The sequence below is a fragment of the Anas platyrhynchos genome, chromosome 18, assembly GCF_047663525.1.
Source record: "Anas platyrhynchos isolate ZD024472 breed Pekin duck chromosome 18, IASCAAS_PekinDuck_T2T, whole genome shotgun sequence".
Taxonomy (NCBI): domain Eukaryota; kingdom Metazoa; phylum Chordata; class Aves; order Anseriformes; family Anatidae; genus Anas; species Anas platyrhynchos.
The window spans coordinates 5,151,492-5,175,851 of NC_092604.1; the positions used below are offsets into that span (position 1 = coordinate 5,151,492).

Below are 24,360 nucleotides of genomic sequence, written 5' to 3' on the forward strand. Positions count from 1 at the left end.
AGAACTTAAGAAGAAACATTATGAAAGAAGATAGTTTCTTTCTGAGAAACTGAAATATCAGAAAATCTAATACATACAAAGAGAAATCTAATTCAAGAGTAATACAGGGAGGGACTGGACAGTGTTTTCCACGTTCATCCTTGGTAATGGTGTTTCTGTGATGCACACTGCCCCATCAGCTCAGTGGGAGAGCACAGTGCGTTTCTCAAGAGAGCCCAGGCAGGAAATATGGCTCATAAAGAAGAAAAGATGCTAAAGCATCCAAGCAGCAACTCCCAGGGTCATGGGCAAAGCAAATTGAAATGCTAGCAGTGACTTCATCTGAAAGGAAATTGTTTTATCAAACCAGAGAGAAAACCTTCTCCTTCACATGTGCCCACCCCAGATTGAAATGCTTCATTTGTATTTTCCAAGTGGAAAATTGAAACATGGTGAAAATTCTCTAAATTTATGGACAGAAAATACAATTTTTAGCTGCAAGGGTTTTTATATCACATTTTTTTAAACTATATTTTAACAAAAAAAATCCTTTCATCTGTAATCAGAATGTATTCTTTCATAGCCACAATCTAATATGTGTAGGTATTTTAAACATAAAATTAGTACATTCATAGCCAGTTTTCGTTCATTATTTACTAAAGCAAAATTTTAAATGTTGCATTCATGTAGCTGATTAAACCAGTGGGTCTGGGAAGCAAAGTGCCATTAACTAAAGCTGTGTTTTTAAAAGGTTACGATAACAAAATCTTTAATCATTAAGGAATACCCTAAGATTAGAGTATGTTTAAAAATATGCTTTGCTTTCTTTAGTGATCTACACAGTTACTGGCTGCATTTTTTATTTGTGCCAATATTAGTCACTGATTCATTAATATGAATTCTATTTCATTCTACAAGAACTTCATGGTTTTCTTTCTAGCCCCAGGATTTTACTGCTGGCTGCTTAATCCAAACAGAAACAATGGAGCTTCTCAGAGAAGCATATTAGCAGAAGTATCTACTACAACATTACAAGCCCAGAGGACCTGAAAACTGAGTGCATTGTCAGCACCCCTTTATACAGTTTGAAATATTCTGTACGCAGAAAATAGGGATGAAAAAAGTTGTAAAGAAAGTGGATTAACATTAAGCTTTGCACAGTGCCGGTAAATCAGAGATGATCAATGCCATTTTCTTAATGAATTCAGAAGAATTTTAAGAAGCAAACAGCAGGATTTAGGATAAGGAGATGGAATCATAAATAGTTGTCTTTTGTGGAAAGAAATATTTGTTATCACAGAGTCTTTTTTTTTTTTTTTTTTTTGGATATTTTACAGACAAGTCACGCCATGCTGTGGCACATCATGCTTTGTACCGTAGGTGGCTTGTGTCTGGCCCAGCTCATGCAGCATTTAATCATTTACTGAACCAAACTCTGGAGGAAGCAGCGGAAAGCTTTTTGCCCCAGTTCTGTGTTTCCATCTCTTCTGCGGTTCTTTGCGCTGTGTGATAGGCACCATATCCTCACAGGCAGGCGGTTGTAACCAGGTTTTGTTGTAAGGTGACGTTCCTGTTGTGCCATAAATAAGTTAAAAAGCTCTCCTCTGAGGAGATGTACAGCAGAGCAACAGGAGAGAAGAAGCTGTCACACGTGTCCACATTCAGTTGCTGTGGGAACTTGTAGAAAGCAAGAGTCAGATAAATGTAATTGGACAAGCAGGCGACACGTTCCCTCCAGCTGCTGCCGCTTTCTCTCTGAAAAGCCCTGAACACGGTCCCCAGAGGGCCCCGCCTGCTCCACTCCTTTACATCCATTTCCTACAGCAGCCTTTATGCGTGCTGTCACTTGCTCCTGATGTTCTCGACTCATATGAATGCAATAATGAGCTCACAGGCACGCCTCACGTTTTCCCGATTGATTGATATTTTACTGCACTTTATACATTTTCCTTTTTTTTTTTTTTTGTTTTAATTTGAGTGGGAGAAGGAGTTTTCATATAGCAAGAAGACGGGATGCAGTCCTTACTTCTGAGCCTCCTGCTCTCTGTCTTGTTAGTGACCAAAGCCAGTGGGTGGCTGCGTGTCGTAGTCCTTTGGCAATCACCTCCATTACTTGTGTCAGTGTTAAGGATGTGTCTCACTTCCAGATGTGCTGAGAAATCTGAAATGTCTGTATATTTTAAGGCGGTGGTTTTACCAAAATAGGCTTAGTTAACATGTGCATTGCTCGGTTGCTCCAGGTTCTCAGTGATGTGTGCACCCAGCAGCAACTTCACCTGTCAGCTAGCCGTGAGCCAAGTACCATGGAAGCTTTAGCACCCCAGACAGAGCTTTGCTTTTAAGGCTGATTTGTGTTCTTAGGGTAAAGGAAACACAATGAAAAAGTTACCCTGAAGTGATAAATCTTGTGTCAGAGCAAACCATTCCTGCACTTGTAGGTAAATGACCCAACCCTTGAGAGAGAGGCTCTGAAATCTCCTGTGAGCATCTGGTTTTCAGAACTAAAATTTAGTACAAGCCAGAAAATCTCTGAAGCTGCAGATGTGTGTGCATTTTGGAGGGATTTTATAGGCTTTGTCCAGAAGTCCCATCACCACTCGTGGCAGGGAAGGTCACAAGTCCCCGTCCTGAGCACCTCCTCTCTCACCATGTCCAGCCTGATTTCAGAGACCGGGCTCAGTGCAGGCAGTGGTGGAAGGGCAGTGTCCAGGACAGCTGCCTGATGACCCTGGCTTTGCTTTGAGTCTGTGCAGGGAGGCTGGGAGCTTTGCATCCCACCCCAGCCTGGTGCCTGCACATGGAGCAGGAGATTGTGCTCTTGATTTGGGAAGAAATTGAGGGTCTCAGCCAGCACAAAGGCAGTTTCCCAACTCTAACTTAATTTGTTGTTCCTAGTTATCACTGCGGTGTTGGCAGCTCGCTCTGGATGTTCAAGGTGCAAAACAGAAGCCTGTCTTCACCCCCAGGTTCTCTCATTTTCAAGTGAGAAATGTCCCCAAAGAACAAATTTGGTTGGTGGCAACACCCAGCCCATGCTCGGGGAGCTTGGACGTGCACATGCTCAGAGCCAAGCTGCCTTTTTTCCTGGGCTTCTGTGTTAAAGAGGAGACTTTTGTAGGTTTTCATAGCCCAGATTTGTCAGGCGCTGCTAGATCTGGAGCAGAGCAAGGCGCCCATCCACTTTGGAGAACATGTGGGATATCCTGGGGCACCCACACCAGGCAGCTCCATCTCTGATCTCGGCTGATGGTGCAGAGCTGTGACTGCAGAGCACCTCTTCCCGTGGGAAATCCTTGCATGGGACAGCAGGTTGGGGCAGCTAGAGGAGACTTCGCATTTTACCCATTAATTCCTTTTAAAATCAAGTAAATCTGCTGACGGTTGATAGTGGTTGGACCTTTCACAGGACTGAATCCCACCAAAAATACCGGGTTACTGCCAGCTGTTCATCTCCTGTTGCTGGGGACAGCCCGGGGGTGCTCTCCCCTGTGAGCAGCCTCCCTCTGTATGATGTGGGGAGTTGGGTGAGTGGGGTGCTGTGTCCCCAGCACCTTATGATATTGTTTGCATTGAGGGTTGTGATTTTTGTCACCCATTCTTCTGCTGTGATGTAAATGGGGCTGATGGAGAATTGATCCAGGATGTACCCCCTGAGAACAGGGGGCTTAGATTTGTAGTTTCAGTGCTAAGCTGTGCTCTCTCTTCTTTCTGGGTTAAACCAGATTCATTCACAATTCCTGGATGCCCTCATCCCATTTTCAGTGAACATTTAAGTAGGTTTTTACCTCTTTTAGCAGAACCGGGGAACAGCACCCTCAGTGAAGAAGAAAAAAAAAAGGAAAAAAAAAAAAAAACAGCAAAGCATCTGAGATGCAAAGCCTTTCCGACAGCTCCCGCTGTGCTCCGTGAGCCCATCTGAATGCTGCCTCCCCGGGGTCCGAGCACGGCGACAGACCCTGACACTCTGAATCAGCACGCACGCACGCAAAGGCTGCCTTCTGCTATTGTCAGGGGAGCCCACAAAGTACGTAAGGAAGCTTGCGTCTGCCTCCCTGTCTCCACAGCCTTGTGGGGCGTGTGTGGAGCAGAGGAGATTCGTGAGCCCTGTGCAGCCCCTCTGGCTGCAGAGGTCAGGCTAATGCGCAGCAAATGGAGATGTCTGAGCAGCTCGGTGGAAGGAAAATGATTTTCCTCTCTTTTGTTAGAAGTAATTTCATTAAGGAAGAAAAAAAGGTGCCAACTTCAACCAGGCTAAATCCAGAACTCCCCCCCCCCCATGGAAGCCAGGGGGTTTACTTTGATTTTATGGGAAAGCAGAATTTGCAGATATTTGATTTACAATGTTTAGGAGGAAAGGAGAAAAGGCTTCTCCTCCTGCAGTGGCTGGGTACGTGACACATTCACGTGTGGTGGTCAGAAACCGGGTGCTGTGCCAAAAAAATCAAAGCATGAAGGCATTGACAATGGGGGTGTTCTCACTGTAGTAGGTAACAGAAGAAAAGCAATAAGTCTCTCCAGGTGCTTGCATTGTCTGCATCTATGTGTGATCCCCAGTCCCTGGTATGCAGAACAGTTTTCCTTCCTTTCTTGAACTTTTCCAGACTCCTGTGATGCTTGGGCTGGATGCCCTGGGTTTGGAGCAGTGTCCCCTGCTCTGTCAGGGGCTGTCCTGCCTGCAGAGGGGCACCTCTCGCTGCAGGGGCTGGTGGTAGGGCCCTCAGGGGCAGGTTTCATCTCCCCTTGCTCCTCCTGTCACTTGTTGGACACTAATTTGCTCATCCAGACGTTTCCAGGTGGACAGAAAGGTGCTGTGATTTTTTGGGGAAGCCCTGCAGGCTATTTAAAAGCTCTGGTTGTGCGATACAGTCTCTGTGAGTACTGACTTTAACCCTCCAAACTATGCCTGAGGTGTTCAAGGGGGATCATTGCCTTTTAGAAAGCAAGACGATCCTTTCCTGAGGGCCCGTTTCATAGTGCCTAAAGCGTGTGGGGGCAAACTAACACGGATGATCCTGCTGGCTTTCCCTGCTCATATTCTCCGCCAGCCATTCTCTCTCCATTCCTATAACTTCTCTGGCTCTACCCTCTATAACACCCTGTCTCAGCTGAAAATTTCCTTTCTTTTTTTTTTAATTATTTTTTTTTGGGGGTGGTTGATTTCTAGGGAACTGGTGCAAAGTTTGATACTCACTTTCCCTCTTCCTCCCCTCCGTAGCAAGCAGCAGAACTCCTCCAAATCCAAGTCAGTGTGGGAGCAGAGGACCAGCCAGATCCGGATGCACAATTTCCGAGCCAGCTGCGAGGCGCTGTACAACGAGCTGGATCCTGAGGAGCGGGTGCGTTACGCCACCACCCTCCACATCCGTCCCGACATGAAGACGCATTTGGACCGGCCGCTGGTGGTGGAGCCGAGGGGCGAAGGGAGGAACAACATCAGCAAGCTGAGCCCTGGGGACGTGCAGGAGGTGGAGCAGAGCAAGGGCAGCTCTGCCGATGGAGCAGAAGCTCCACGAAAGCATCACCGGCATCGGGATAAGGACAAACTGGGAGAGCAAGAGAAGTGCGATGTGACCAAGGAGGAGAACGGGGAGTCCGGCACCAACAGTAAGGAGGAGAGGCACCGGCAGCACAGGAGCCGCAGCAAGGAGGTGGAAGGGTGCAGCAAGGAAGGGAAAAGTGACCGCACCAGGGGCCAGGAAGGGGGAAAGAGGCACCACCGCCGAGGGTCGGTGGAGGAAGGTGCTGAGAAGGAGCACCGTAGGCATCGGACTCACCGGCACTCTGCTGAAAGGCAGGGCAAGGAAGGCAACGGGACGATCAACGGGGCCCGGGGCGAGCGGCGTTCCCGACACCGGGGAGGGTCGAGGTCTGGGAACCGGGAAGGAGAGCCCTGTTCCAAGGGCGAGAACGGAGAAGAGCCTCACAGACGGCACAGGTTCAGGAACAGGGCGCTGTCGACGTACGATTCGGTGGAGAAGGAGAATGGGGAGAAGGAGGGGGAGGCTGGAGAGAAGGAGCACCGGAATCATCAGCCCAAGTAAGTGAGCAGTCAGACACGTCCCTGTGGCAGCTCGGAGGCTGTGAGAACCCAAATGCCTTTCAGAAATCAGGTTATTCCCCTCCCTGCGGCATTCCCTGCTGTTCTTGAACTTATGCTGGTTACTGCTGTAACCTGCAGTTTCATTTTGCTTAAATCAGTAACAAAAGAGGCTCCCAAGGATGATTCTGATCCATGTTGGCCCACAGAGTGGCTCAGGGTTAAGGCAGGAAATTATCCTTGATCTCAAAACCAACAGACACACTGGGACAAGTAGTCTGCACAAGGCGGAGAATTTCACAGCCTCTGAAGGAACCTGGTGTTTCTGAGTGACATACTTTTATATGGAATCCAGTCTGTCCTAGAGTCTTTTAGGTTTTCTCTTTTCTAATGCTGAGCCTTTGGGCTGCATCACCAGTTGTTACAGCACTTGGCCGTGAGGGAAGCGGCTTCTTCCATTAAGAACAATGATGTATCCCAGTCTGCTTAATTCTTACGTAAGTCAAGTGAGAAAACTCGTACTGGTGAAGCATTTAGCGTAGTTAATAAAGGAGGATAGATTGCCTTTTCAGCTTTATTAATCTGATGGAGAAGAAATTTCACTGGGATTCCTTAGAATAGAGTTCATGTCACCATGTAGAGCTGTGAGTGGCGTTGAGATAATCATTTTCCTGTCTATATTATCTTCCTTTCAGATGGATATCAAAACACTTTGCATACTGTTTAGTTTGATCATGTGCCCAAGCTCACTTTCCTCCTCACTGAAATATCGCTGCTGCTGCAGAGGAATAGCTGCAGAAGCCATTTGCAACAACATTACAAAGTGGTTCAGGATTGGAAAAGAGAGTCACCAAATTTAAATAAGGCCTCGGGAGAACATTTAAGCAGCAGAATGTCAGACTTCATTCAGAAAGCAGCTGACGCTGGAGAGCTAATGACACTGCTATATGCAAGTGCCATGTGGTCCGTACCCAGGAACCTCCGTCCCAAGTCTCATTAAATAGAATAAAGTTACTTTCAGTGACACAGTTCCTCTTAATGTTGTGTTTGGGTGTTGGTTCAGAAGCTCTCGGAGGTAAAAGTCACATACTGTGCTTTCAGTAAGTTTTCCTACAGTGTGTGAGTTTTCTGCAAAGCACTTCCATGTAGAAAACAGTCGAGCAAAACCTACCAAGAGCTGCAGCATATGTTCTCTGAGCCTTTGTCAGGCCGTATTTATTCAAATTTGCTTTTCTGCCTTAGGGAGAACCAGTGTGAGATCGAGGCTAGCGGAAGCGTGAGCGTCCCCGTGCACACCCTTCCCAGCACCTACCTGCAGAAAGTGCCCGAGCAGCCAGAAGATGCCGACAACCAGAAGAACGTGACGCGCATGATTCAGCCACCTCTGGACAAAACCACCACTGTGAACATCCCCGTGACCATCACTGCCCCGCCGGGAGAAACCACTGTCATACCAAGTGAGTGCCTTTGTCCACTTGCTCTGAAATTGCCAGAGAAGAGCTATTTGTCCAAGGTGCTACCTGTGCACAGTGGGCGATGGTCTGTACTGGCCACCAGCATCCTTGTGGTAGGATGGGAGATCTTGGTGTTAAAACAGGCTCTATGGGTCATGCAGAAGGGTCGCCTGGTGGCTCTGGAGAACATCTCAAGGTTTCCTGCGGATGGTTCACCCAGAGCACACCCATGTTATGCGTGACCCTCACGGGTCAGCTGGAGATCAGAGAGAATAAAGAGCAAGAAGGACCACAAAGTGCAGTAACTGAGAGCTGTGCAGCAAAATAAGCAACTTCTTCCAGCAGACCTTGCTGTGAGCACAGGATTGGCTCCTCTGTGTTCCTCTGCTGCCATGCTGCAAGCTTCTAGTGCACCAGTGCTCTGCTGGGGTTCTTCTGGTGCCCCAGGGACCTGGCTGGTCTCAGGCAAGGGACAAGGGAGGCAATCGTGTTGTGTTAGAGCCCACAGACTGAATTTGGTCTTCTTGGTTTATTGTGTGGCCTGACCACAGAACAGCAGGTCCTTCATGGCTGTACAAGCTTCACAATGCCTCTTGTGTGACCCTGCTGCTTTGGGTGCTCGCAGGCTGCATAATTTTAAAATCTCTCCTCTTAAGGAGAGGCACAGTGTGAAATTCAGGAGGTCCACCTTAGGTTGTGGGCTGTCAGAACTCTTCTTTCAAGGGGCACAGCCAAGAGCTAATGGTTTCTCTACGTGATTTTCCACAGCATTGTCAGTTACACAAGACTTGCCTGTCTTTTTTCTTTTTTCTTTTCTTCTTAGATGGTAATTTTACTCAGTTGCAGCGCTGAGTTCCCATCAATCACAATTTATCAGACTCTCTCTTTCCTGGCCATTTCCTGTGTATCTGGCTTGAGATACAGTAAGGAATTATTGAACATGTCACTCACACGCAATGAAATGTCATTTTGTTGCAAAACAAAATAAAAAGTAATAAAAAACCTTCATCCAACAGATTATAAGTGGGTGGGGGTTTGGGATGCTAGGTCCTGTGAATTAATAGACAAGTGTATCTATCTGTCTAAGAAAAGAATTTGCAGCATAAAATGTCTTCTAGTTCATATATTGAGCATTATCTTAAGTAAATTAACTTATAAACCCACTGCAAGTAAACTTATAATGGAAATTATAGGATGTATTTCTAACCTTCTGGGACTGAGATTCAGAACAATCTTCTGAAATGGGATCCTGTAAGTTAAAAATCTGTTGTGAGATGGAGCTTGACACTTTTTGTACATGGGGAGCTCTGCCAAAACTGGGGTACACTATGCAGGCATGGAGCTGGGTGGTCCAAGAAGTCCTTTCCAAGCCTCTGCTCCTAATGCTGGAAGGTTCAGCAGTCTTAGTCTGAGAATTATTAAAGCTCATCTATGAATTTGCTTTTTTACATGTTTCCAAACCAATTCTGCTGCTGGTCCATAGGAAAAGATTCAGAATTATGGGGTTGGTTAGATTTACTGTCTTTTTTTCTTTCCAAGGATCCCTAGCCGATCTTCTCTCCCCAGTGGTTTATGATATTTGGGATGGAATTCCATCCCCAGTTGGCAGATCTTGTACAAATAAATGCAAGGTTTCTTTGTCTCCACTGGGCATCTTCATTTCCTGGCCATTTCTGATATATTGCTCATCAGTGCAGCGGTTAAGGAGTATAATTGCAGTGTATATCATACTGTAGTAAGTAGCAGTGATAATAATCAAATGATTGTTCATCACATTTAATCAACATATTCAAAGGCTGTTTTCTATCCCAGCTGCATTGTTTGCATATCCAGCTGTTGCAGGCAGCCTGCTCTGTGAAGAGTGGAGATGCATTTTTAACTCTTTTGTTTCTGTTTCCTTGAATTCGCATTTCAGTGAACAACGTTGAGTTTGAAAGTAAAACAGAGGAGAAGAAGGACGTTGATGACTTGACAAAAAACGGGCCTAAACCAATCTTGCCTTACAGTTCCATGTTCATCCTAAGTCCTACAAACCCGTAAGTCCTTTGACTCTATAATGCTGCTCATCGATTACGTGCACTTCAGGCATGGGTATTCAGACAAATATCATTAGCTTGATCTTCATCTCTGCCTATCAAACACTTCGGAAAGATAAAAAAGCTTATAAAAAATAAAAGCTTATGTAGGCTGCAGACCAGATGCTGCTGTTCAGCTCAGCTTTTCTAGGGTAATAAATTGCCAGTAGAGGGAAGAGATGGTTTAGGCAGTCCCTTCCTAACTGCCCTGCTGATGGTCAGGTGGGCAATTCTGTGTTCAGTTACAGATCACTGAAGGAAATGTGCCTGCCAAAGGGGGGGACATGGGGCACCACTGGGAGAAGAGGTTACCTGGAGCAGCAGGCTATGGGGTGGTTTTGATGGCAGCAAATCCTTGCAGGATCCTCAGCTGAAATTCATGCGCTTTCTGTCTTAGCACCCTGGCATCACTGCTAACTTTGAACTTCTGGAAATGCGTGAATATTTTTCATTTGCTAAGGCTGAAAGTACGGCTTGTGGGATATGTTGGGATTACAGCATTTCTTCTGCTTCAGGCATCTCTGCCTCATGGGGAGCTTTGTACTCAAAGCCTGTAAATAGAGAATGTGTTGCTTTGAAGGGCTACAGGACTAGACGAGTGCAGCAGGGGCTATAATAATTGTAGCATAAAGGCCTGTGAGTCACTTAAAGCAGTAACTTAGGGCAGCAGAGGGTGTCTGAAACTTCTGCCAGCCCAGATATCTGCTAGGAGCAGACATGATCATTTCTCTCTGGCCAAGATAGATGTGTTGCTGGTCCTAGATGTTCTCTGAGGCTGTCCTCTGCTCACTCAGGTTCCTGAGGTGGACTCAGGTCCTTCCTTTGGCACCTGGACTCAAGGGAATTGAGGCTGGCTCCCTGCCATCTCCTGCTGGGGGCTGTGATGTCCTGGCTGCCTGTGCAGTCAGCGGAGTAAAACTGGGGCTGCTCAGTGCACTCATCTTTGACATCAGAAATGCATCTGTGGTGGGGTGGGGGCTGTGGTCTGGCACCCCTGCACAGCAGGCTGAATGAATCCCTTCTTTAAACGCAAGTGCCTACAACGTAATTCAGGCTACAGCCCTATGTGCTTCAGGATGCTCCAGCTACGAGTGTGTGGGCAGGCAGAGTTTGTCAGCAAGGGAAGCTGGAGGCTCTCTGTTAATGCCAGATGTTATATGAGGGAGAGTGACCCCAAACTGCTGCTAATCTAATCTCCAAAGGAAATGAACCGACCCACGGTGTAATAGAAAATTAAACTTTCTGCAGCAGTCTTGAATTATGGAGCTTGGGCCACATCTGGTTGCATAACGAAACAGTATTTCCCCATTGTTTGGTAACTCAAGTCTTTTTGTTGTGACATGACAGCTAAAAATGAGTGTTACTTGCAAAAAGGTTGCTGTAGGGAGCACTGACAACAGGAAGCTAGGTGGCCCCAAGCCCAGCGAGGCTTTGTCATTTTGTACACGTGCTTGTCTTTTTGCATCTTGTCCTGAGCCTCATCATCAGGATTTGGTGGTAGTTGAATTTTCTTGCCTGTTTCTCCAGCACCTCCACACAATGTAAATGTAAATAGTAAATGGCCATTGAAAAAAAAAGTTGACTGGAGGAGGGGTATTATAACACAGGGCCAAAGGGAAATAATAACAGAAAGTCCAAACTCTAAGGATGTCAAAATTTTGTTTCTCTTTTTCTGGGCAAGGTGCAGACCCAGCTGTATCCCCTCAGGTGCTGGTGCTAGCTTCTCGAGAGAGGTCTTTCTGCTTTCTCATGAAACCTTGTTGCTAAGTTTTTCACCACATCTATTTCTAAATATCTCCTCTCCAAACTCCACTGAGGATGCACGACCCGGGTGCTGCTAATGGGCAAAAACAGCTGTGGGAAACATTAACAAAATGTATTCCTTTCAAAGTGCCACCCACCCTCTTAAAACACACAAGAATTAATACGATTTCTCAAGCACCACTGGCAGTTTACTAATGCTTCCGCTTCTCATTGCTTGTTACAAATGATGAAGATCTCAAAATAGGCACTTGTTATTTCTTCGCTGAATTGAGTTTGATGCATGATTTACAGTTACAAACGCTGTCGAAAATGTTGCTTTTCATTTCTAGGGATTCACAGAGCACATAGATGATAAACCTCTACAGTCAGGTGGATAACCAAAACTAAGGCAACAACAAAAGCGCTTTTCTTCATGTTGTTTCATACCAAATCTGTTTCCTTGGTATTTGTAGCTCTTTTTCATTCTGCATCCATTAGTAATCCAGAGAAAAAGAATATATAAGTAGATGTGAAAATTGAAATTTAATCCAACTGTTCAGGTATTTGGCTAGAGAAAATGCAATATAGTAACTGAATTACATTCTCAGATAACAAGGTTGTTGGTTAGTTACACATATAATTTGATTCTGGGGCAGAACCTAAGTCCTTTTTTCATCTGACAATGCAAATATCTCCGTGTTTGCAGTGAAATATTTGTGAACTGTGTTCAGATAGAGAGCTATTAGCTGAAATTTATGAATAGTTTTGCATTGCTTAGAAAATGAAGCATTTGTCACTTTTGTTGAATACAATTTGTGAAGCAAAATATTAGGTTAAAGTAATCAAATATACTACAGTAAAGTATTTGTCCAGCTTATAAAGAATGGCTTAGAATAAAGTGCAGTCAGAGGTACTTGGGAAGAGAGCTTACTAGAAATAATAGTCATAGATACAAAGCCAGTTTCTGCTAAGAGTCTCAAAGTACATAGCATATATCAGTTTCAAAGGGACTATTTGATACTGTAAGGATTTCAAAACTAGTTCTGAACTCACAGGACTTCTGCCTGTGAGCTCAGAGTGAATAGGTTTAAGGGGCATGTAAGTATAATTTGTAGAACTGAGTCCGAATACTCAAAGCTCTCAATGTCTTGTGACAGACACATGTCGTTGCTTTGTGGAAGGGGCAGAGACCAGTGCAGATATGTCAAATGTCTTGCCTTAAACCTCACCGCAGATCTGATGCAAACCTGAGATTAAAGCCATTAATCCTGATTTTTATTTTCTTACCATTATTGTGCTAGCAATCCTAAAGGTGATATTCCTGTTGAACATTGTCCTTCTGCCAATCTTCTGTACTGCTGCAGTGCTTGACTTTTCAGCACCTGCAGAAGTCCTCCCACGTGCTTTTGTTTGCAGGATTCGGCGTCTGTTCCACTACATTGTCAACCTGCGCTACTTTGAGATGGTCATCCTCATAGTGATAGCCCTCAGCAGCATTGCCCTGGCTGCAGAAGACCCTGTCCAAGCTGAGTCACCGAGGAATGATGTGAGTGCTGCACGGCATGGCCAGAACAAAGTTGTTCTGCTTCTGCCAGCGGTTACACACGTGGCACATCCATCCTCATCTCACGAGGAGAGCACGATGCACTGGCGAGTGGGTGATCTGGGGGCAAACCTACAATCTATGATCTATAATAATGATCTAGGATAAGTAGAAAATCTATTCATCTGTGGGTATCAAGCCAAACTCACTTCATGTTATAAGAAGAAGGAGTGTGCCACCTTTCAGGTGGGTGCCCGCAGCCCGGTAGCACTGGTCTGTGCAGCAGATAGCTGGGTGTCTGGTCTCAAGCACAACCACAGGAGGACATCGAGCCATTAGGTGATCACCTGAGGGTGTGCAGAGCTGGAAGTTAAGTACAGAAATTGCATTGTGCAGTTGCCTAATTTTGAATTATTTCAATGTGGGTAGCTGTGGTATGTAGCCAGCTCTGAATCTGGTCAGTATGAGCTGTTTCCAGAGGAGGATTGAGGAATCCCGATAGCAGTAATGAGCCGAAGTATCTACAAGCTATCTTTCTTCCTCATCCTTAATAACTGTGCAATGAGCTTTAACAAAAGGATTTTATCACTCTTACATTCGCGATGTCTTTAATAATGCTATCATCAGTTACAGCAGAAAACCCCATACTGCTACACAGATGCCGGCAAATAAGATCTCTAGGAAAAAGTTACTGGAATATTCTGATTTCCAATACCCATTTTGCCTTATTAGTCCTGCCATGTATGCAGGTGTACTGAAGCGGCCCATGGGCAGACTTTGTGCAGTCTAGAAAGGACTGGGAAAAATGTTGGTGTTTAAATTAGATGATTCAAGTGTGTGCCTAAACTATTTGACAGCCTCCCATGGGATGACATTTATCCACTGACACTGGGGCAAGAAGACTATTGCTAGAAGAAACATTTTACACTTTTCTCATGTGCAGATCATTTCAGTGTGTGGTCTAATACTCATTTCTCTTTCCAATTTAGGCTCTGAAATACTTGGATTATATATTTACGGGTGTCTTTACCTTCGAGATGGTGATCAAGGTAGGAGTTTTTCCAAAAAGAAGTGTTTGTGTCCCCTGTCAGATCCACGCTCATCTATTTCTGGGAACCTGCAGAAAGAGGGTGGAGCACGGCAGAGCTTCCTGGGGTGCCTGGGAGGTGTTGGTGATGAAAAAGCTTTAAATCAGGAACAGCACTCAAAAGTAGCCAATGCACAACAGATGCTTCTCTGTAGCTGCCTTCCTAATTTTTTCCAGTCTCACATTTCATGCAGGAAAATAAGGATATCTTTAGTAGCTGTGGTTGTGTAAGAGGCTATGAAATGTGGGTGCGTGATGCAGAAACGTCTGTGCGTGGCTCAGGACACAGGAGCTGATAGACCTTACTGAGACACGTCTGCTTCTTCCCTTTTCCTTTGATGCCGATCAGGAACACTAATTACGGCTGATGCTTGGTTTACCATTTTTTAAAAAGTTGAGCATTCATCTTTGTACTTTGCTTAGCAGAGTTGATGGGCTTAACTGAAAATGTGGGGCAGTAACTTGCCAGAAAGCATAATTCCAGCAAATTTAACAAAATTTATTCTAGGTGTAAAGATGGAGTTATTTTTTTACTGTCAGAGCAAGATGCAAAAGAGATGCAGAATAAAAAATATTTAAAGTAAATGATTTTAAAAAGCAAAAACAGATTCTCTCGTTTGCTCAATGGAAGGATTTGAAGCTATCTGAGAAAAGCAACTTTACGTGGGCAGTTGCAGAACTCTCAGAAAGCTGATCAAATCTCTGGCAAGCACTTTCAGGCTCGATTTTTAGAAGATCCTTAGCAGCATTACAAGGAAGACTCAGCCGTGTACAGAAGCGAGCGAGGCCGTGCGCTGAGCAGCAGCCTCCAGCGACTGCTCCAGAGTGGGCGTTTTTCTTTGCCGCATTTGGCTGTGGGTCTTCCGTTCTCTCTTTGAGTTTTATTATGTAATATCCTATTCCAAGTGTTAATTACTACAAATCTGGTGGGATTGAGGTAGAATAAACTTAAACTATTTCGATGCTTGACGCGCAGATGGCTGTTCCCATAAACTAATGCATGTCTGCGCAAAGAACCCTCTATAGCAGATAGTGCTTTTTTCTGTCATGCTTTTGGTTACATTTTATTGGCTTCAGCTTTGGCTTTGCTAAAGCATTTTGTGCCTAAAGAGACACACAGTACCTCAGTGTTGCCCTGGTGGTTGAACACTGAAGAAGGGTTTGTGAAGGGTCATTTGATCGAGGATGCTTCCTGTACCTCAGTAACACTGGTTTGACACTTTTTTTTTTTTTTTCCACCCCCCCAAAAAAAAACCTTCTTCTGATGTGTTTCCCCTGCAGATGATTGACTTGGGGCTGTTACTGCACCCAGGCTCCTATTTCCGTGACCTGTGGAATATCCTGGACTTCATTGTGGTCAGTGGGGCCTTGGTGGCATTTGCCTTCTCGTAAGTACATCTTCCTTAACACCCCAATTTCTAGGAAATAAGCTGCAAGGGAGGCAGGATCACAGCGCAGAGCTAGTTGAAGTGTAGTATTTGTGGCTCCATTTCTCAGCAAAATGTTCAATTTTTACCTTTTATCATCTTAGAGCTGGGGGAAAAAAGCTCTAAATTCATGTTGTAGAATCTCTTGAAAATTCTCCCAGCTTTAGGGTGAGTCTGTCTGCTGTTCATTCAAACGTTGAGCCAAGATTTTTGTGACCTTCTGGCCAACTTCTTTTCAAGGAAGCATTATAACCGTTTGTGGCAGTCTTCTGTCTTCAGGCAATTCTATTTAAAATTGTTCTTACTATGGAAAAACAATTGATGAACTGAGCTGATAGCTCTGTGAACTGTTTACAGAACATTTTTTCTAGAGTCGTGGATGTTTCTGATTCATATACCTTTGGTATTTCTCCTCCTCCTCTCTCATTCAGTGTATTTGCATTTCCACAGAGTTTCACTTTAAGGCTAATTGCTCCCTCAATCACTGCTCTCTATTTAGGACATTAAATAATGCTCCATGGGGTTCCTTAATGTTGTAAAGGGTTTTGAGCAACATACATAGATGATTCATTTTTACAAAATGAAGATTAGCTTTCAGTTTGAACATTTTTTTTCTCAGAGCAGGCCAGAGGAAGAGCAATGCAGGTTCCTCCAAATTTGTGAGCTCAAAGTAGGACCGAGGAAAGACATTTCCTCCCTGTAGTTCTGGGCCACGGAGTAATCATAGCGCAAAAATGTTCCTGAGGAATTCTAGGACTTGACCTGGAAACAGGCTTCGGGACTTGGCCAGTTTAATCTTCTGCTAAATTAGTGTTGAGTAATTGCAGTGAATGTTTAGCAGCCCATGCCCAAAATCTACTCACCTGTTTGTTGACATGATGATTAATGAAGATGAAGAAATTAGCAGTGTTTTACTTGCTAATGAGAAAAAGCATTCACCTTTGTCAGGAAACTGTGAAAGCGTGTCTTGAGTACTTTAGACTGATGGCAATATTTAGGCAGATGGCCGTATCTGCTGCTCTTCCTACGTGCTTTCATGTCACTACCAACGAAAAAAAATGTTACCAGGGTCTCTCTGGTAATGTTGGCCTGGATTTTTTCTCAGGATTTTTTTTTTTTTAATTTATTTTCTGAGATACCAAAGTCCCTTTCACATGATGGCTGTGAGATTTTTGTTTTAGATCTTTTATTCTTCTTAACAAATGCTGGGTAAAAAATATTTCAGCTGCTTTGACTCCTGCCAAGGAGCAGATGAGCAGGAGATGGAATTGCTGGTATGGTTTTTGAGCCAGTTGAGGAATATCACCTCTTCTGTGCCACTTTTTCCAAGGAGGATGGATTAAAGATGGATTAGAGAAAGTACACCTGAAGAATGCACAAATTCTTCAATTCTGTGCTTGTATTTTTTATCAGCTGTGACCAGAACCTTCCTGCATCTGATTAGATGATCAAGGTGTGCAGCGTTTGCTGTCCTTTAGTGGAGGTGACAGTGGCAAATTTTTGAATAGAGACAGGCTTTCTGTGCCTAGTCCTGTGCTGAAGAATTGTTTTGATCTGGGAGCCAGTCATGCCCAACGCAAGCTTTTCAAAGGGAGGCTGCCCTCCCTCTTTGGAGACTTTGTCACTATTCATTAGAAATCAGCTTTCAGAGAGGCTGAGTGCTCTGTTGTAAAGGAAATCTGTTTTGAGATGTAAAGGCTGAAGAGAGAGATAAAAGTCAAATTACATTAGTCACAAGTATTAGTGTGCAAAGCATTATTGCTGCAGTCTGTGATTCACTGAAAATTTCCCTTTTGCCGTTAGGAATTCAAACCTTGAAGACAGACTGGGGAAGGGGCAGTAGGTAAACCCTTCAGAGCAGCTTTGTTCTGCAAGAGCAAACATCAGGGCTTGCATCTAAAACATCTTCTCTTTAAACAAAATTTTCTTTTGGACAAGTTATTGATTAAAATTAATAATTTTTAATCCTTCTGAGTTGTTTTGTGCTCAGGTTTCCCATTGCTCACGTTGGGCCATGAATATCTAACAGCCCCTCATCAGCCTCTAAATAAATTACTTGTACATCCCCTGACTGTGCTTCATAATAGCATGCCCCAAGCTGTTTCTATTTTACATGCTCTTTGAGCAATTATTGAGCAGGGATTTACAGAAGGGAATGAATAAAACCTGTCTGCCTATTTACTATCTCACAGATTAAAGTGAGTCAAACCTATTTCTGAGGCTCGGAAAATTTTGAAATTTCTTATTATGATTCTAACTGCTGCTGCGTGCCCATACTTCAGCTGGCAGCAAGTGTTGACATCCAATTCAGAGAATCCTCGTGGTATCTCTTGTCTAATCTGAAAGCAGGAAATCCAGTCATTCGTAGGAGATGACTTGCTCTCTGTTCCCACCACTCCAGTTATGAATACTAACAAGTCTCAGGCTGTACAGATAAGAGTGGGGTAGATAGACATGTCCTTAGCTCAACTGCATTGTTTGGTTAAGCCAGATAGATGCACTGACCCTGCTGAATTTTGATAATCCTGAAAATGAGCTTTTGGAGAAAAAAAAATGGGTAATCTCCATTGGTTAGTGTTTTTTTTGATAGCAAATACTAGAGTCCTGTCACTCATCACCTGTGTTACTGTAAAAATGTACTTAATGTGGCTGTGAGTAGTTTCTGTTTGCAAGAATATGTGATTGCCACTCAGTCCGTGTGACTTAACTCGTGCACGTTCTTGACCTGGTGGCTGTCCAGTAAAGGTGGTGTGGTTTACCTTCCTGCTGAACAGATGTGTCCCTGAAAACCTAGGGAAAACAGACCTCCCTGAAACCCTTCCACCTGGAATACCCCAACAGCCTGTTTGTTTAGCCGTATGGGTTGGTATCAGTGACTGCTGCAAGGTACATAACATTAATCTCAGCCTTTCAAAGCAGCCTGCCTTCTGCCTGCAGCTCTAGAAGCTCTTCTGTGCTTGACTGTAGTTCAAACAACTTTGAAAGCAAGATCCCCAGTGAGATGCTAGAAAGATTACTAATACTGATGATGATGATAAAATAATGTCCTCCATTTAGCAATGCATTTCAAAGGGAAATACCTTTCTTTTTCTGCAGATGAACATTCCACAAAAATACAGGCGTATTGTAGTCTTTAGGGAAATAGAAGAGCTTAAAGCAAGCAAGTAAATTTGTCATCAAAATTTACCAGCCCCAGGTGTAAATTCCATTTGTTCCATAGGAATAGCTGATGAATAGGAGCAAAGAGATTGCAGTTCTACATTTTCAACACCAGAAAGGTGTTGAGATGCTTTTCTATGTTGAGATGCATAGAATTTCACACTATTTCTTTGAAAAATGAAACGGCATTTGCCAAGCAACCAAAGTTATTACCTCCCGAAGTGTCAGTAGGGTGAAGGCACATTTGCCCTGCTGCTTGTCAGTAGAAGGGCTGATGCTCTGCGGGGGGATGTGTGGGTATATGCTGTATAGCCAGTCTGTTGCTTCCTCACTTGTTGATTTTTATGAACACTGAGCTGGTGGGTGCGGGATGGGATGGGATTCTCTGCCAGCACGTGTCTGCAGGTGCATGGGGTGCACTGTATAGCCTTATGTTTGTCATTGACTCTGCTCTTTCTTTGTCTTCTTCTTGCTGGAATCTCTCTCTAGGAGTTTCATGGGGTAATATGTTATTCCTGTATCTTGCTGCACTGTTATGCCTGTCAAATATGTGTACACACACTTGCCACTGTGGAAATGAACCATGTTACACCCATTACATTGACTCCTTTGTCACATTATTCAGTGAAATGTAGTTTTCCTCAACAGTTCTCATTCATTCCAATTTCCTTTACCTAGAGGACAAAAGCAGACTAGAAAGCCAGGTGACAAGTGTTGCATTTGACCAGAAATTCAGCAGCTATGATAAACAGATCTATTTGCACCAAAAAAGATTTGAGGGAATGATTTAGTCGGTATATGTGTGAGTTGCAGCTCACAAAAATCTTAATAACTAGTTTTAAAGAAGTGGAATTATTCTCATTTAGAGGCTTGATGGTCTAAATTGTGCTAGTGCTGAAGGTTTCAGGCTTGGCTTTGTGCAGGGTGGGCAACGCGACCCAGCCCTAGCTGTCAGCTCCTGGTGTGGAAACAAAGCAGGAGAGCTGCTGGGAAGGTGGCAGGGATGATTCTAAAAGGAGGAGGTAGGAGAAGCAGGGCTTTGCCACCTACAGGAGGTGGCTGTTGGGTTGGTGGCCCAGATGGGACGTGGTGGTGCCACGCAGCAGCCCCTGCAGGGCAGGAGCTGGGGTGGGCTCCTCTGCAGCAGCCCACCGAGAGATGAGATGGAAAAGATGCAAAGAAAAAGGCTTTTGAGATCCAAGATACCGGGTACTCCTTTCTGTCTTCTGCCTAGGGCTCCGGCTCCTTGGGCCCCTTGGGAGAAGGCAGCTTTGTGCCGGGGCAGGGCTGGGTGCCCTTGTTTGCCACCGCTGGAGGAATTTGCTCTGCCTGGGGAGTTCAGGCAGCTGCAGGAGGCGGTGGCTCCACCCTGCTCTGAATATTTGATGGTGTGGCTCTGAGAGGCCCTGTACGTGAAATCAGAGCTGCTCGCAAGAGCAACAGAAACAAGAAGCTTCCGCTTTATAGAGCAATTAATTTTTTAAAGGATCGTTTATTTATTAAAGGGGAAAAGGCCACACAAAGCTTTTTAAATATTTTTAATGTTTTAAATAACTGAGCTGTAAACTGCCCCAGGAAAGACTGAAGCAGCCTAATGCAACCTGAATTGACCCAATGTAATGTTTTTCTTTTTTTTTTTTTCTTCCAGTCACTGGGGTTCTGTTTGCTGTCTGTCCTTCTCCTGCTTGCTCTTCTGTAGATCTTCTGAATTCGCTAGTTGTTATTCTGCTGTTCACCTAAGGGCAGAATCTTTTCCTTCCACATCAATTTATTTTTGTGGTATGAAATATGCAGTTGGGACTGCTCTGGTCAACGTGTGCTTGTATGCAGCTTTTGATTGAATCTTAGTTCCATCTGGACCTTTTATCTTAGGATACTGGCTTTGTACTAGAGGGGTGTAAAAAAAAAACAATACTGACAGAGGGGTCTCTTACAAACACCAAAACCAATTCTTAAGCTTTTATTTGACAGGCTGAAATAGTTGCAAAAATTGCATTTCATCAAAGTGCAGTTTGCATTGCTCTGGTTCAAAGTCCCAGTTCTTCAGAAGGGTTTTCTCTTATAGCAAGACTCTTAGAGGATTTTTCAGGATCCTCTATATGACTTAGATCATAAATCCCATTAACATTTAATTAGCTCATGCTCTTTATTTGCTTATGTGCCTGAAAAAAAGAAGAAGAAAAAAAAAAAGGAAAAGAAAACTCTTCTTAGTGTTCTTCATTGAGGCAGAAGGAATTTCCTGGGACTGGAGCTATCTTCCTCCCACCTCCCAGCTCTCAGTGCAGTCTGCACGCCTCCCTGGGCAAGGGAAAAGCAGCTTCCTCTGTCATATAGCAGGATTTACTCTGCTCCATCTATTCACTAGTCCCCAGAAGGTTGGATTAACCTTCCTGCACTATTAAATCTACAGAGGTTACTGCTCCAGGCTTGGGGCAAGCCCTCTAAGACCTCAGCTGTTCCTTCAGAGCCAAGAAGCATCACTGTTCCCATCCCAAACTCCACCTCCAGCAGGCCTGACTGGTACAATTGCTATTTGACACAAATGCACGGCAGCATAGCAAAGAGGTTTTTAGACCTCCTGGAATCAAGAGTACTAGAAGACACAGTGCAGAAACTGTGTGTGTCTGCCTGGAACCAGATGCAGACTGTCAAGGCTTATTAGTTCAAGTGTTACCTGCAAGTGGCTGTGCTGCTAATCCGAGCTGTGAGGGTATCTGCAAACCAGAAACATGGCCATAAATGATCAAGAATTTACTATATGTGCCCTTGCCTTCTACTTAATACCTTTTTTTTCCTCCTGCTACCCCAACCACATGTCCCTCAACCCTCTCACCTTTGCTTTTCTCTCACTCGTGCATCCCCCAGACCCTACTTCTTCACCCCCTTCTGCTCTGCCTTCTTCACCCAGTAAAACCCCAAGTCTTGGACCACACGGAGTGCCCGGATCAATTTTCTTGGCCTTCTGGGGGGACAGGGAGCAGCCAAGGTGATGGCTGGGTGACCAGGTGCTGTCTCCTCCCTGCTGACCTGTTTCCACTTCTGCTCTATATAATGGTTCTGCATAGTTAAAGCAGTCCTGTAACTCTGTATTAGTACAACCAACTGGACTTGCAGGCATGCGAGCAGGCACCTTCCATCTGCAGCTGCTGAAAATGGCCCTAAAGCACCCTTGAAAGACCAGGCAGGAGGAGGAGAGGTAAAGGTCCCTCCTGCTCCTCCTCTACTCCATTTCTATTCTGCCAAGGAAGCTTGTGTTCAACATATAGGTCATTGGGATGTATCCTATGGCCCTCAAAAACTCCCTGTGTCTCACTTCCAATTGCATTTCAGGGCAGCAGCGGTTACTGATAATTGGAAAAAGAGTCTGGACATGAGACGGGAATGCATGTTTGTAGGTTGCAGATTCCAGTCCAGTATTTGTACTGATTCAAACAGTCTTAGCATTGAGTTGTTAGTCTTTTGTAAGCAGATAAATCACAAAAAGCCACGTTCCAGGGCTCAAAGAGGTCGGTCAGGAATTAAATCAGGTTGTTTCTTCCCCTCTCGGGGCTTCTCTTTTAGCACAGCACAGAGAGCTGGCTGCTAACAGGGGCTGGGGGAGCTTTCAGCCCGCTCCCAACACATACCTCTTGTGGGTCTCTAGGGTTGTTTGTGTTTTTATTGCTTTCCTGTTGGAGAAAAGAAACTTTATTTAGCAAAGCAAAGAGTGTAGGATAGGTATATCAACATCTGCTCAACATGTTATCCATTCCCACCCGTGTTACTCCAGTAGAGTCTCAGACCCAGTCTATGGTCATGAATAAATTGCTGTTAAAGATTTCCATCCCATTTTTCACTTCATACTAAATGAAGGGGAATGCCATTGTTTTGCTGTTGGATTGGAAGACGATGTGACTGTGTCTTGGTGTGTGTTGGGGAATAATTATTTTTCATTTATTTTGGAAGTGCACGAGGAAAGGAACTCTGTCCTTCCCTAAACCCTTTTAATGGAAATGAGAGGAATGGTCTCATGTCTTGCACACACACAAACTAAAAACAAAATGTGACTTACAGCATCTGCATGCGTAAGTGGGAAGTTGTCCTAGCACTGCTCCAGGCATGTAATATGCCATCATATTACATGGTCCAGCATGGGTTTGGTAGCATGTCTTCCAAAAGAGACCTGAGGACGAGGGTATGGGCACACAGAGCGCTGCCCCTCTCCCAAGGGCTCCAGTTCCCTCTGGTCACTGCCTGCCTGTCCAGACACCACTTCCCTGCCGGAGAAGTGCAAGAAGCACAAAGAAACATCCTCCTGTCTCATCGAGGTGCCTGGGGCAGGATGGGTGCCACGTGTGACCTTCTTCCTTCTCCTGCCTGTGGCTGGGGTGGACGCACTGACCCTCCTCTCCCAGTGCCCTCAGCCCATGTGCGTGGCTGCCCCGGCCGTGGCTCTTGCCTGGGTGGGTAAAGAGGCCTCTGGTTCCCTGGGGACACTCAGGGAAATGAGCTGTGGCTGGAGAGCCCGAGGGGCTCAACAGGGCAAGGTCCATGTCCTGCCCAAGCGTCCCTTCTGCGTGGTGGCAAACGCGTCCCAGGTGGGCGCTCATCTGTGGTCCTGGCTAGTACTCGGCATCCGTGGTGAGGCTGGCACCCACACCTGTGAGAAAACTGTTTCTCTCCAGGTGTTTTTCTTCATGGCCTTAAGGTCCAAACTATTCTTTCTGTTTTCTTGTACCCTCTATACCTTGCAGAGGAACCAAAGGAAAGGACATCAACACAATCAAGTCGCTGCGAGTTCTGCGGGTCCTAAGACCACTGAAGACCATTAAACGGCTGCCAAAACTAAAGGTTAGAGAATAACCTCAAATATTTCTTTCTCTGGAGGTTGGCAACTGATCCAAATGGAAGCTGATGGGGTAAACTTCATCCAAGTTATTTCTGTTCCTTTTATTTTGTTGCAATTAATCTCTTTGCCAGATTTGTAAAAATAGCCGTGCAGATGTTTAGCAAATGTCAAACACTTGTTTCTTTTGCAAACATTGTATGCAATTTCATGAATTATTGCAAATCCACATTAAGAAATCAAAGTTCCCAAAAAAGAAAGAAAAAAAAAAGCAAATAAATTAAATTACAGTTTGTACATGTGATGCTCCTACAAATGATACATGAGAAAATAGGCTTTGGAGTCTTTGACTTTCACTACAGAGCTTAATATGAACATTGCAAGATTTTCCACAGCCCTTCTAAGGAGAAATGTCATTGCTGTATGAGGAGTTTTAATCTGTTCATCTTTTCTATTAAAGAATATATAGCGCGGGGGCTTATAGCAGGACCCTTTCATCTCTAGAATGCTAAGTGACAAAGTAAAATAAATGTAATGGCCTGTGGTTACTTATTCAGCACCATTTCAGGAACGCTTTGAGACAGAGCCAGCCCTGGAAGCAGAGGGTGGAAGGAGTTACAAAATGTAATCATTTCTGAGTTTTGGAGCTCTGGAATATCTGTTATAGAACGTCTTCGTGTGTCAGCAGCGCTTTCAGGCTCTTTTCTGTGGGAGATAGGGGAGAAGCAAAGGGTGCTGGCGCAGTGGTGAAACGAAGTCTGACAATTCCTCTTTTCACATAATGCTACGTAAAAATCAGGGTTACTTATTATACAGATTTGCCTTTGTCCTTACCCGCAATTCATGCCTAACTAATTTTCATTTCATGCATTTTTATGCGTACTAAATTTACCTCACAAGATAAGGAAGAGTAATGTTGAACAATGTAGAAAATGGTCTTTATTTGTTTAGAAATCTGAAATGCACATTTCTTGGGTTGTGCAACAGTCGACAGCAGCTCTGCCTTATTGCAGAACACGACGTTTGCTTTT

The 24,360-nt window shown here is 44.5% G+C and overlaps 1 protein-coding gene across 7 annotated transcripts in view; it reads left to right on the plus strand.

Moving 5' to 3' along the window:
* The window catches only part of LOC101794161 (voltage-dependent N-type calcium channel subunit alpha-1B), a 297,197-nt gene that overhangs the window by 218,727 nt on the left and 54,110 nt on the right, over positions 1 to 24,360 (plus strand). For all 7 annotated transcript variants that reach the window (XM_072025248.1, XM_072025247.1, XM_072025249.1 and 4 more), the window contains 7 exons: positions 5,195 to 6,016; positions 7,259 to 7,473; positions 9,386 to 9,506; positions 12,705 to 12,834; positions 13,821 to 13,880; positions 15,200 to 15,306; positions 23,238 to 23,334. In XM_072025248.1, coding sequence (XP_071881349.1) covers positions 5,195 to 6,016; positions 7,259 to 7,473; positions 9,386 to 9,506; positions 12,705 to 12,834; positions 13,821 to 13,880; positions 15,200 to 15,306; positions 23,238 to 23,334 — 1,552 coding nt within the window. The remainder of the gene's footprint in view (positions 1 to 5,194; positions 6,017 to 7,258; positions 7,474 to 9,385; positions 9,507 to 12,704; positions 12,835 to 13,820; positions 13,881 to 15,199; positions 15,307 to 23,237; positions 23,335 to 24,360) is intronic.